The sequence below is a fragment of the Osmerus mordax genome, chromosome 14 (genome assembly GCF_038355195.1).
Source record: "Osmerus mordax isolate fOsmMor3 chromosome 14, fOsmMor3.pri, whole genome shotgun sequence".
NCBI classification, from domain to species: Eukaryota; Metazoa; Chordata; class Actinopteri; order Osmeriformes; family Osmeridae; genus Osmerus; species Osmerus mordax.
Window position 1 is genome coordinate 5,182,359 of NC_090063.1, and position 14,476 is coordinate 5,196,834.

A 14,476-nucleotide genomic window follows, 5' to 3' on the forward strand; every position below is an offset into this window, starting at 1 on the left:
TACCAACCTGGCAACACACAGTACACATCCTTCACCAACCTGGCAAAACAAAGCGAAGGGTGTTTGTACTGCTGGCACTGTTGCTAAGTTACCGTGTGTTATTAAACCGCAGGAATTGTGGACGTCCAGTCCCCCTTAGCTCCTACCTAATGAACTTCTCCAGCAGCAGTTGCTCACCGTCGCAAAGGTCTTCTTCATCCATCGTCTCATCTCCCCTCACCCTCAATTACACAAAGCCCCGTCCAGCTCTGTGGAGGGAAACTGCAAACCCTTAAATTACAGCGTACAGTACAGCTTAGGGCCTTCGTCTTTCATTAGCCAGCTAGCTACAGCCACAGATAGAGAGAGAGAGAGAGAGAGAGAGAGAGAGATAGAGAGAGAGAGAGAGAGAGAGAGAGAGAGCGAGAGAGAGAGAGAGAGAGAGACTTAATAACACAGCCACATCCTGTGGATGTTAGTCGTTAGTCTACAAGCACAAAGCAACCTTGCGGACCTGACAGTTACAGTATGATGGAGTCTGTTTCTAGAAGGTTCTCTCCTTGCTCTGTACAGTAGGTAGAAAGGGCCATGATTAAAACATGGATAAGATTCAAGGTTCTCTATACCACTACTGAACAGTGTGGCTTTATAATACAGCACACGATAATGCATAAATAATTAAATGTTTCTTTTTCAGGGTCTGAATAGGTGCACTCAAAGTACATCATTCCAAATGAGTTCTGAGTTATTAATAAGATATTACAGACCAAATTACGGGCAGTAATGCAGATGTATTCATGTTTGATCTAGAATTCTCTGGTTGGCTGAGATCAGGGGGTCCTGTGGGCTACCATTACTTCTACTCAGGTACATCTGAAGTAACATGTGGAGTGATTTGTTTGTCTGATTAACCGAACCTGCAGCAGAATCCAGGCCAAAACAATACAGTACACAATTACTCGTGCTGTTTTATGTCCACACAGGGCCGCTTGTCATTTGATTAGTTCATAACTGAATGTGGTTATGCTTCCACCATTTCAATTTACCTGGACAAATATCGACCACCGTCAAGTTAGACTGTCTGGGAAATCACTCAAAATGGCTGCCTCTTGTGGATACTGTAATGCAATATAGCCTAACCTGAATGTTTTGTTTTCCTAGGGAAGTGGGAGTTATTACACAAGATTGACGACAGGTGCATGCTGGGTATTCTCCAAACAGTGCTCTTTGCCGGGAAACGTATGGTTCAGAGAACAACCATGTCCTCATCGCTTCTCAGGCATCTAGGACAAGCTGGGTAAGAAGAGACTGGTGATGGATTAACCACATGTTCATTCTCAGTCCTTTCCTCTCAGATAACACACACACACACTCAAGCCACTCCTCTCCCCATTCGTTCTGTCTTTCTTTCTTTTTTTCTGCCTCTGTTCATCCCAGAATCCTTTTTCATCTGTCGCAATGTGTTGACTGAGGCTTCGGGATGTCAGAAACCCTACCCTGAGTGAGTTCCAGGAGGCTCAAACACACCTGGCCTATGGCAGCACTGTTTACCCCCCCCCACCCGTCCCCCAGGTCCACCACTGCCATCAATCCTGGGGGGAGGCCTTGCTCCCCTGGCCCCGCATGCCTGGACCCGCAGGGTTTACAGAGTTTACCATGCTGACGAGAGACTAATGGAAGTCGACCAGAGGCACACTGTTTCAGGTTAGGGCCTTGCCGGATCTCCACTGGGCTCAGGTTGGTGGTCATGAGCCAAGGCGTACAGTACGCTGTGTGGTGAGCTTGTTCAGAGGGTAGGCTGGGTGTGCTGGAGAGAGCAGTGGAGAGGAGGAGGCTCGGCACATGCAAGTGATTACCCCCCCCCCCCCGTACTCTGTAGTTTGGGGTGGACGAGGGTGGGACGGGCACGTGTTTCGGTTCATAGGTGAAAAAAAAAAAAAAAAAAAAAAACATGCATCAAAACATATGGGAACACAAAGCAGCTCCTTTCATCTCCCCTCTGCTGTGGGTGTGTGTGGGTTGGCTTTTAAACGCTGTGCTTTCATTTAACAATGGCTACTGTGATTAAAAGCAGCAAGCATGAGGTGTGAGCATGAGTCCATGTCCAGCCCTGGGAGGTGAACTCGGGACGGTGCTCTGTGCTCTGTGGCTGTGAGCAGCTGGCGGGCAGGACATTCATCACCGCAGAGCCGAGCTTCTTCTCGTCCCGTCTTGGGGGACGTGCTCCGTGGACACCTCTGGTGTCGGGTCGCCGGCTCCAGGATGAGTCAGCCTCTGTGGGAGAGAGCCTGTCTTCATTGTCTTTGTGAGGCAGGGACGTCACCGAGGCAGGGACTTCACTGAGTCAGGGACATCACTGAGGCAGGGACTTCACTGAGGCAGGGACGTCACTGAGGCAGGGACTTCACTGAGGCAGGGACGTCACTGAGGCAGGGACGTCACTGAGGCAGGGACTTCACTGAGGCAGGGACGTCACTGAGGCAGGGACGTCACTGAGGCAGGGACTTCACTGAGTCAGGGACGTCACTGAGGCAGGGACTTCACTGAGGCAGGGACTTCACTGAGTCAGGGACTTCACTGAGTCAGGGACGTCACTGAGGCAGGGACTTCACTGAGGCAGGGACGTCACTGAGGCAGGGACTTCACTGAGGCAGGGACGTCACTGAGGCAGGGACTTCACTGAGGCAGGGACGTCACTGAGGCAGGGACTTCACTGAGGCAGGGACGTCACTGAGGCAGGGACGTCACTGAGGCAGGGACTTCACTGAGCGTTGGATGAAGACTGTGTGAGGGTGGGTATGACCAAGTGTGTGACTGTGTGTGTGTGCGGATGAGTGTCTGTGTGTGACATGATGCCCTTTTTGAAGGGCATCCCCACTATCTTGCCCGTTAGAAGACCCTCATCATGGCGGCTTCGTTGACACTAAACCAAACAAGGACACCCAGTGCTGCCCCTCAGGGGATTCTAGATGGCATGCCAGCGTTCCGGAATCAGAGGCTCCACGTAGGCGTCTAGTGTGTGCAGTCCAGCAGTGCCGGCTCTCCCTTTCACACAGACGTCGATTCCATTTAGTGACGACCTCCGCTGCTCAAAGCCGGCACAATAATGACCCCCCCCTCCCCCCCGTTCTGTCTCCTCTTACACAGAGCCTTGTACAGATCGCGCAAAAAGAGGCTTGTGTGTGTGTGAACATGTGTCTGAGTGTGTCGGCACGTTTGACTGTACGTTAGTCATGGTTTAGTTGACGGATGCTGTGGGGGAGGGGGTGTCAGGGTCAGGTGGTATTGTGGGGGAGGGGGTGTCAGGGTCAGGTGGTATTGTGGGGGAGGGGGTGTCAGGGTCAGGTGGTATTGTGGGGGAGGGGGTGTCAGGGTCAGGTGGTATTGTGCTCTGGCCCCTGGCCTAGGAGTGGGACGGTTCTACAGGGTTCTCTTGTTCCTCATGTTAAACAGTTCTCAGAGAGGAAGGGAGACACATATGGGAAAGTGGACTTCTTTGAAAGAAAAAGAGAAAGGGAGTGATACAAAGAAAGAGAGAGGTGAAGGTATGAGGAGAAGGAGGTGGAGGTCGAAAAGAGAACAAGGAGGATGCGGAGGAGAAGGAGGAGGCACAGGAAGAGGAGACTCGAGTGGCCTGCTTGAATATTAAGTCAGACACAGCCATTCAAACGAATTCCTTTGTTCGGCGCAAACCACTCGAAACTGGAATCTCTATATCCTGCTTGGCGGTACACAGGCAGGAAGATAATGCATTTTACAGAGGCAGCCCCCCTCCTCTCTGAAGCCTCATACAGGAAATGAACTGATTCTTTTCATTGTCTGTCTCCGCGACTTCCTCATCTATTAAACCTCTTCCATCCTCCTCCTCTTCTCTCTCAGGAACATTCTCCCCTCATCTTTCCTCTCTTCTTTGCCGTCTTCTCTTCTCCTCTCTTCTCCTCTCTCCCAGATAAAACTCGCCCAGGGACTGAAATACAATCTCTTTTCTAACATTCACTTCCTTGTTTCTGAGTCCATGTCGACACCTCTCCCAAGGCCTGTCACAGTGGGAATTCAGTCTGCATGTTACAAGTTCTACCTTTGGATAATGCTCCTCTTGTTGTGTACATGGTACACTATATCCGGTGTGTCTAGCAGGGAAGAAAGTGTAAACACAGACATCGGGTTCCCTGCTGGGCAGAAGTCTACAGGCGTTAGCGGAGCGGCCCGTGTTATTGAGGGAGGGGCTGACGGAGGAGGACTGACGACCCCACCTGTGCCTGCCTGCCAGGCTGCCTGCTGGGAGCTCATTTAAAGGGGCGGGGGGAGGGTTGAGGGGGGCGGGGGGGGATAAGGAGTGTCTCACTTGTTGAGAATCTGCTTAGACTTCTTTTTCGAAACCACCATCTCCTTTAAGTCCCATTTAAAACGCTACCTAACCCTATCGGAAGCCAAAGGCAATCAATCACACGGAGGATTATTAAGAGCCAACACAGCCTGCCTCCCTCCTGTTCTACCTCTACAGGGCTTGTTTTCTTTTTAACGCAGGGTTGTGTAAAAGCTGTTCCAGGCAGTGGAAATGTGTGTGTGTGTGCGCACGTGTGTGTGTGTATTTGCGTGTATGCGCACACGTGTGTGTTTGTGAATAGAAACCAGGTGTCAACCCCCCCCCCCCCAAACAGCCTGTGGTTGCGTTCTTAGCTCAGTGTGTTTAGAGCGAGCTACTACTGGGAGCCTGGCAGGAAACACATCAAACAGCCACTAATGGAGGACTCATTGGTGCTCAGCCTGGTCCGCTAACAAATGTTGGGCAATTTAGCCCCGGTAGTAAAGTTTCTAGCACAACCCTACAACAGGACTGCTATATTCATGACATGTTAAACAGGGTGACTGTACGTGCGTGTGTATGTGTGTAGGTGTGTGTGTATGTATGTGTGTTTCTTTAGGGTCCTGTTCGGTTCATGGGAAAGCTACAAATGGCCTGACTGGTTTCATGTCAGAGCACGCTTGTTAAACAAGAACAGACAAAAGAATGAGAGAGAGACAGATGGATGGTGAGAGAGACAGAGATACAGACTAGTGTGATGTCATAATATACCAGAAAGGTCATAAATCTTTGGGGGAGATTTGTCTTGGTGTGTGTCCATGTGTGTGTGCGTGCGTACACGTGTATAAACATAACCTGGTCTGCATCAGATATGAGGAAATAGTAGCTTTCATTTGCCCCTATAAACAGGCTGATATACAATGACTCATCTTAAACGGGAAGGCTATGAAATGGCGGCCAGATGTTTCAATTTTACGATACAGGTTGCTTAATAACCCGACAAGAGATGGTGTTGCCACACAGCACAGCCTACCACTCACCCTGACTCCTGGTCTGGCATGATTAAATAAGAATGCAACTCGAGGACACAATGTCTCCACCAAGAACAACGAGATACAAGAATGAGGATCCAGGAGAACATGACCTCATCGTTCTACTCAACATGTTTTGTGATCAAATGTAAAAAAAACAAAACAAAAACAACTAACTCCTTCAGACAGGGATGGAAACAGCCAGATCGAGAGAAACACGTAGAGCTGAGGGGAGCAGTGAAGAGAGATGTTTAATGGGGTAACTGTTGTGGTAGTTCCACATGACACAGCGAAATGTTTAGGAGATAGACAGACACAGCCAGACATCGTTTTTTAGTCCTAAACCCTTTTGTCTTAGACCCTCCCTCAGTGTTCCACCGGGCCATCAGCGCCCACATCCCTGAGCCAAACGTCAACATGGGTTTAGCCAAACCAGCACCGTAGGTGGTGGAAACAGCATGACCGGAATCGTTTGAATCCACCAACCGGCTTCGACATGGCTGTCTGTCAAATCATCAACACACGTTTATCGCCATGGTGAGGAAGAAAACCTTTTTTCAACGTTGGGCTAAAAATAAAGATGTGTCTCTTTCCAACATCTGGCAACACAGTCTGTCTCCTCTGACATCCTTCGTTTTGCTTTTGATCTTTTCTCTCTCTCCTGTCGCGGTAAGTGACCTGGGTCAAGCTCTGACTTGGACAGGCTGCAGGACTGAATGGCTGACTGACTGTTACACACAGACTGAATGGCTGACTGACTGACTGACTGGTACACACAGACTGAATGGCTGACTGACTGACTGTTACACACAGACTGAATGGCTGACTGACTGACTGTTACACACAGACTGAATGGCTGACTGACTGACTGGTACACACAGACTGAATGGCTGACTGACTGGTACACAGATTGACAGGCTGACTAAGGCTTACTAGTACATGCACACACAACAGACAGACATATAGACATACAGAGAGACATACAAACAGTCATGCTGCTAGGTGGATTGACAGACAGACAGAGACAGTGTGATAAAGAAAGGCTGGGTCCTAAGTTGCCCCATGATGGGGATAGAGGGGGGGCAACAGAAGTGGTCTCGATAGGACTACAACTCCCATTGGCTGTCTGGCAGCCAATCAGGGCGCGGCCCCAAGCACATGTCACAGGGTGCTGGTTGTGGATGCAGCCAATCGCTTTCCAATGTAGATCCTGAGGAAGGACAGACACCGACATGGTTCACAACAACAAAAAAACTGCACTTCCTGATCACACAATCGTATGAATTCCGCCAAGCATGCGTGTGTATGGATATGTGTGTGTACGTGTGTGAGCGTGCATACCTGTGTGTGTGTGTGTGTGTGTGTGGGTGTGTGTGTGTGTGTGTATGTGTGTAGTTGTGTGTACATCTTACCCCACTCCGAGTGTGAGCAGGTGTGAGGCCAGCAGTGAGGGGATGAGGATGAGGAGGACGTCGGAGGAGAAGATCCCTCTCTTCATCACCTCGGTCTTCCTGACACTGAGGGAGCCAGGCTGCTTGGGATGCTGGAACCACAAACTCTCTGGAGAGGGGAGGGAGGAAGGTGGGAGGACATGGGGGAGAGAGGAAGGTGGGAGGACATGGGGGAGAAGGGAGGGAGGAAGGTGGGAGGACATGGGGGAGAGGGGGAGGGAGGACATGGGGGAGAGGGGAGGGAGGAAGGTGGGAGGGACATGGGGGAGAAGGGAGGAAGGAAGGTGGGAGGACATGGGGGAGAAGGGAGGGAGGAAGGTGGGAGGACATGGGGGAGAGGGGAGGGAGGACATGGGGGAGAGGGGGAGAGAGGAAGGTGGGAGGACATGGGGGGAGGAAGGGAGGAAGGAAGGTGGGAGGACATGGGGGAGAAGGGAGGAAGGAAGGTGGGAGGACATGGGGGAGAGGGGAGGGAGGACATGGGGGAGAGGGGAGGGAGGAAGGTGGGAGGACATGGGGGAGAAGGGAGGAAGGAAGGTGGGAGGACATGGGGGAGAAGGGAGGGAGGAAGGTGGGAGGACATGGGGGAGAGGGGAGGGAGGACATGGGGGAGAGGGGAGAGAGGAAGGTGGGGAGGACATGGGGGAGAAGGGAGGAGGAAGGTGGGAGGACATGGGGGAGAGGGGAGGGAGGAAGGTGGGAGGACATGGGGGAGAGGGGAGGGAGGAAGGTGGGAGGACATGGGGGAAGGGGAGGGAGGAAGGTGGGAGGACAAGGGGGAGAGGGGAGGGAGGAAGGTGGGAGGGACAAGGGGGGAGAGGGGAGGGAGGAAGGTGGGAGGACATGGGGGAGAGGGGAGGGAGGAAGGTGGGAGGACATGGGGAGAGGGGAGGGAGGAAGGTGGGAGGACATGGGGGAGAAGGGAGGGAGGACATGGGGGAGAGGGGAGGGAGGAAGGTGGGAGGACATGGGGGAGAGGGGAGGGAGGACATGGGGGAGAGGGGAGGGAGGAAGGTGGGAGGACATGGGGGAGAAGGGAGGGAGGAAGGTGGGAGGACATGGGGGAGAGGGGAGGGAGGACATGGGGGAGAGGGGAGGGAGGAAGGTGGGAGGACATGGGGGAGAGGGGAGGGAGGAAGGTGGGAGGACATGGGGGAGAGGGGAGGGAGGAAGGTGGGAGGGACATGGGGGAGAGGGAGGACATGGGGGAGAGGGGAGGGAGGAAGGTGGGAGGACATGGGGGAGAAGGGAGGGAGGAAGGTGGGAGGACATGGGGGGAGAGGGGAGGGAGGACATGGGGGAGAGGGGGAGGGAGGAAGGTGGGAGGACAAGGGGGAGAGGGGAGGGAGGAAGGTGGGAGGACATGGGGGAGAAGGGAGGGAGGACCATGGGGGAGAGGGGAGGGAGGAAGGTGGGAGGACATGGGGGAGAGGGGAGGGAGGACATGGGGGAGAGGGGGAGGAGGAAGGTGGGAGGACATGGGGGAGAGGGGAGGGAGGAAGGTGGGAGGACATGGGGGAGAAGGGAGGGAGGAAGGTGGGAGGACATGGGGGAGAGGGGAGGGAGGACATGGGGGAGAGGGGAGGGAGGACATGGGGGAGAGGGGAGGGAGGACATGGGGGAGAGGGGATGGAGGGAGGGTTGGAAAAGAGAGAGATAGAAAGAGAGAAAAGGGGAGGAATGATAGAGGGTCAAGATAGAAACCAGTAAACACCTGTTAAGCAGACTTATTTTTCTCTACAAGAGGAAATCTCTGAGGATTCTTTCAACTTTCTGCCAGAATTTTTGAAGTATAACTCAACAGAACAACAACAGAATTCCAGGCAGGGGTAGCTTACGTGGCTTTCGTAACTGCGTCTCTGTGAAACCCCTATTAGGTACTCATATCTCCATCAAATCCACTTGTACCCAAGCCTCAGTGATGTAGCTGCTGCTAGTAAGTGTGGTACAGTAGCAGAGCTTAAGGTCAGCAGACTGTTGCTCCAAATTATTGTCAGCTATATAAAAGCTACTGAGCTCCCATATCTATTTCTGTCTATGTCTTTACACAGCCCTGTGATGGAACAATAACATGCAAATGGATACTGATGAAGGTTGAGTCATGTTGGCACAGAAGGTACAATCTACCCAGACGCTCCCATGTTACCCCGCTCCTCATCTCTCTCCACTGGCTACCTATCATGGCCCGTATCAGATTCAAGACCCTGGTATTGACCTTCCGAGCAGTGAACGGGACTGCACCCGTCTACATCAAGTCTCTCCTGCAGCCTTACACCCCCCACCCGCCACCTACGGTCTTCTTCAGACAACCGCCTGGTGGTCCCACCGCTCAAGACCGCCCGGTCCCAACACAAGCTCTTCTCCTGTCTGGCCCCCCAGTGGTGGAATCAACTCCCCACCTCCATCAGAGACACTGACTGTCTCTCCACCTTCAAGAAAAGGCTCAAGACGCACTTGTTCCGGGAGTACAACGGTACTTAGGAACGGTTCGCTTGACCCGATGTTAGTTTCCTCAAGGATCACAATGACTCTTGCTTAGAGACTTGTTGCTCTTGTGGTTAGTGGTAACTGATTTAAATTTTTGGTTCTCGCTGTGATATATTGTTTTTATTACTGTTGCTTGCTTTTTCCCACAGGTACACTTGCACTTATAGCTGTTCATGTTGTTTGGTTGTGACTTGTTTAACTACATGCTCTTATGGTTCTTCCCTTTGGCACTTACTTGGTTGTTCACAATGTGTGCTTCATGTTTTGGCTACTCGCGATGTTTTTTTGGCTATCTTGTTGTTATGATCAGTGACCTATGCACTTTGTAAAGCTCTCTCTTGGAAGTCGCTTTGGATAAAAGCGTCTGCTAAATGAATAAATGTAAATGTAAATGTAAGGTCTTACTTTGGTGGGAAGTTCTCAGGTCTACTGGACCAATCCCAAACCCAGTCAGCACTGGCCAGCCTATCACTGTCCTCCTAGAGTGAGGAGAGGAGCAGTGGGAGAAGAGAGAATTAGAGAAGAAGAAAGCGAAAAGGACTTATCATTTATGACTTTGAATGACGACATTGTATGGTACGGTGTATTAGATTGACATAAATATTAATAATACTGTGATTCTATCGGAGATGCTCACGTTCCAAATGACCTATAGAGGGGGGATTTGAACCTGCAACCTTTTGATGTACAGCCACATGCTCTGCTGAGCTAAAGCCATCCCCAGGAAGCAGGCTCCGGAGCACACGGGGGTGTGGCCGTTACCTGGATGGTGACACAGTCTGTGCTGCTGCTGTCATGTTCACTGGACGGTCGAGGGGAAGCGCTGGTCTGGGGGGTCCCCACCTGGGGGGGGCTGGGCACGGGGGTCAGGGGGCACCGAGGATGAAAGAGAGAGAGAGAGAGAGAGAGAGAGAGAGAGAGAGAGAGAGAGAGGGATATCAAAATCACTCATCGGACCGCCGCCTCCCGATTCCTAAAGACACTCCCACAAATACCAACACGCGTACACACACTCATGCACAGCCGGGGGGGGGGGGGGGGGGGGGGTGGGGGGTGGGGGGGGGTGGCGCAACCTGTCTTTAGTCCTCTCGCACTCCAGCTGTGCCTCCAGCAGGATGCTCTCCAGCTCCCCCTGCAGGCTGGGGGAGGCCACGCCGTCCTGAGGCCCCGTCAGACTGTCCCTGCGGCCCGCTGCTGCTATCAGCTCCTCCAGCTCCACCCACGACCCTGAGGAGACGCCGCCGCAAAACAGTCATTGGAGGGCCTGTTCGGAAAACGTACCTACAATATGTATCTCCAGTTGGAAACAGTTTTAGATATATTCTGTACTGTTCTGAGAAGACAGGACGCAGATATCGGGCAAAAATATAGACTGGAAATGTTCTGAGTTAAAAAGTTAGTTGGAACAGATTGCAATCTAGGTTTGTGTGTGTTGTGATAGGGGACATATGGTTAGTTTAGTAAGAGGATACCCTGAAATGTTATCAAATGTCCCCAGAGAGACCAACAGAGAGATCCAGAAAGAGGCAGTGACGTCTTTTGCGTGTTTACCTCGCTTCCTGTGCCAGCGTGAACACACAACAACACCAACAACAACGGCAGCACATGCAAACAAACAAACACAGACACACAAACACAGACGCACCCAACCAGTGGGGCAGGGCTAACAGAACCTGACAGAGGCTCGCTTACGTAAGATCTTATTTCTGTTAGGGATTAGGCATTCACCCTCTCCCTTCCTCTCTCTCTCACCCTCTCCCTTCCTCTCTCGCTCACTCCCTTCCTTCCTCCTCTCTCATTCTGTCTTTATCCCTCTATCTCTCTCTCTCTCTCTCTCTGGGCATTAAAACACCTGCTCTCTCTACAAACATTCACACGCTCTCCTCTCATCCTTACATCCTGTTTTTGGGATCCTTCTTCCTCCATTCTCCCAGCCTCACAAGAGAGGATTATCATAAACAACAACAACAACAACAACAAGGGTGATGAGAGCAGACAGAGAGACGGAGCGAGACGGCGCGCGGGGGGGGGGGGGGAGGAGAGCTAAGGGCAGCAGCGAAAGTGTGTCAGTGCCCCAGTTTTTGCGCCCAGAGAGGCAGGGTTATGACATCACCGCGGCCCCGGTTTCCTCCCTCGGCCGAGCCGGGCTGGCCAGCCAGCGGCCGATGATGCACCCCCTTGGGAGGTGCAGCACCACACAGCCTCTCTCTCACAGGGACGGACGCCAAAAGCCATCTTTACATAAGACTCCAGCGGGCCACTGGGAGACCTTGAATAACAGACACATCTATCCCCTCTGTTGTTGTTGACACTGTATGACTGTAGCCTGTAACAGGTCAAAAGACTGTACTGCCTGCGGACCGTTCCAGTTAACCCTTAAAGTAGAAGCGGTGAGCACACCGGCAGGATGTTGCCCATGTTCTCCATGCATGCACAGAGCTGTGGGCAAACTGATCACAGGCAGGCTATAAGTGTCTGGAAATCAGCTCAGCTTAATTGGCTTACGTAGATACAAACAGGTGAGTCAGGAAATCCGTTTACACAATGACAGGAGCCGTGACAACAACAATGAGTTCTAGAACTGGCAGTGCCCCACCCCAACATGCTCTGATCCTCCAGGAGAATCAACTACATTGTCACTGTTTATAGAAACCAATGTGGTCTAGCAGTGTATGTGATGTTCACTACCTGTTTATTGCCACACAGTGTGTAGGTATGGATTGTGCATAAAAAGGATGCTCAGAACGAAATTAGCATGTATGGAAGGATTTTGTTTTTTGGCATGTGCAGTTTCACATTGGGTCTATTTCAAGCTTTTTCGAATGAACAATCAATATCGTTCAGCATAGAGACAATATAGAAAAGCGTTATAAAAAGAGAAGCTAAGAAAATGCGCACGTTGACTGGCTGATAGTATTGACCTTGGACATCATTGACCACATAACAATACATCACTTTCATGACATCGTCAACAAAACCACCACCCGGTCCCGCTCATGTCTCTTACCATACAGCCCGTCTTCAGGCTGTCTGCGACCCGGACAGAGACATGGCAGATGACGACTGGGAGCAGCTGGCTGGGAGGTCGATGAGATGCTGACTCTGGCCGACACTGACAATCAAGTGTAAACTATTTTCTCCTGCTTCTTTGTCTGTCGCTGTGTTAAGTTACAAGGAGCCACGTAGAGAAGGCAACAGAACGGTGGCTGGTCAGCGCTGAACTAATCCAAACCCCAACGCTCCCCACCCCCCGCGCCCTCCTGCCCCACGTGGAGCGGGTGAGGTAAACAAAACCGAGTTGATACAGACTGCCCAGCTAACACAGTTACGTAAAAATAAAACGCAAGTCACCATCGAACTTACAATGAAACGTGTACTGCGTTAGGCTAGTTGTCATAAGCAAATGTATTTCACAATGTGATCCATTTGTCGTTTAAGTTTGACTTTCATAGTCCTGTTTTCTTCACACTACTGTAAGCCAGTTTGGCAACACATCTCAAGAAAGATGGACTTTCTGCAAACTGTCATTGTGTGCCATGAGTCCTTCGGACAGTACATCACTGTCACTGGACTACTTTGCTTTATGACAAAGGTCTTCGCATCTCCAGTGACATCAGCAACGTTGCGCTCCGCAACCTACATTTCACGCCGACTATCAGTGGCAGTGCCGTGACGCAAAACTCTGCGTACTCACAAGTCATACGATGCCTTACGTTGATAAGAAAATGAAAAAAGACTGTGAATAAATGTTTTAAATATTCATATTATTTAAATAGTTTGTTGCGTTTATAACACTATCTTGTGTGGTTGCACAAGGTGTTTACGGGCAACACTGCCATCACGCGGCTGGAAGTCCCAGGGTGACCGATAAGCTGTCAGTAGACATGAGTGGAGTTTTCATATAACAAATATGTTGTGAAGACAGTGGTTACAATCACTCCCCTCGCTTCTAATCAGATACTTATGAATACATCAATTCCAAACAAGGAGATCGACGACTAACAGAAACATGGCTTATGTGTCACCATGATTAACAGTGCTTCCTGCTACACCTCCTCTCCTGCAGGCCATATCAAGCTATCAATATCAAGTTATCCACCAGCACCACGACATTGATAGTGTCTTTCTTCTAGGCCCTACATGGCCCGATTTATGTCGGCAAATTCTGTTTCTTCTTAAGCCTTTTACTCGGTTTTCAGGTTTACACCGAGTTTAAAGAAAGAAGAAAGATCTCATTAAGAATGCATAGAAACAAGAGGCACGAGGCTATCCCCTCATTCGTCAAAGGCCTTTAGATCTTTGACAACGTTCCTCAGACCAGAATTGTTCCTAAGATTCAAAAATGTTGCCTTGTATCGTCCAGCCAAGTGTCCCTCTCTGTAATCCATCATCGTTTGTGTTCTGAGATAGTAGAATAATAAAACCTTTTTTCAGGTAATTCTAGTGGTTAGGTAGACCCATTAGACGTGTCTCCTCCACCCTACCAGCCTGCTTTAGGAGCTGATTGATGACTTGATCTGAGTCCGCACTAAACGCTGTTCTGCTTAAAATTCACTTTTGTAGCCAGGCAGAAGTGTGCGTGTGCCTGTGTGTGTGTGTGTCGTCGGAGGTGTGTGTGTGTGCTCGGAGGATGCGTGTTTCGCTCGCGAGCGTGTGTGTCCGTGTGTTTGGGCGTGTGTGGAAGCTGATTAATGAGAGCCAATAAAACAAGTGGTGTCCCTCTGTGGCTCAGGAGGACCTGCCTGTGGAAACAGGATCTGACTGGCCGCTCACAGGAGCGCCGCAAATTAGTGTGATAAATAATAATTACAGTTCCTGCCCTCACCCCTAGAGGACAGCTACCGACTCTTATAGAAGAGGTGGGGGGGGGGGGGGGTGCAAAGGGCAAGAGATGGAGAAAGAGAGCGGGGTGGGGGGGGGGGGTTAAGGGGGGAGAGGGATAGGGGTGAGAGAAAATAGTACAGATAAAAAGAGGGGGAGGGCAAGGGTGTTCCAGGAGGGAGAGAGAGAGAGAGAGAGAGAGAGAGAGAGAGAGAGAGAGAGAGGGATCTACTCTGCTCACCATTTAGGCCCCTGTGTTGATTAGACAAGGTTTCCACAGTCACTCCTCTCTCTCTCTCCTGTGTAACTGTCATTTCTAAGCGATATGAGGGACAGAGCTTCTGCCATGGCTGGTTTACATGAGCAAACCAGCATGTCGGAGCAAAGTCAAAGTCCCCCTT

At 51.1% G+C, this 14,476-nt stretch overlaps 1 protein-coding gene across 1 annotated transcript; it reads right to left on the bottom strand.

Annotated features, from left to right (window-relative positions):
• Nucleotides 1-5,549: 5,549 nt before the first annotated feature.
• Nucleotides 5,550-12,464, bottom strand: zgc:73226 (uncharacterized protein LOC402792 homolog). Its single transcript, XM_067250733.1, is given in 8 exon segments — nt 5,550-6,526; nt 6,729-6,865; nt 6,867-6,876; nt 9,660-9,733; nt 10,017-10,107; nt 10,328-10,481; nt 12,262-12,280; nt 12,282-12,464. Coding segments are annotated over 8 exon segments (558 nt in total). The 5' UTR covers nt 12,306-12,464; the 3' UTR covers nt 5,550-6,477.
• Between the last annotated feature and the right edge of the window lie 2,012 nt (nt 12,465-14,476).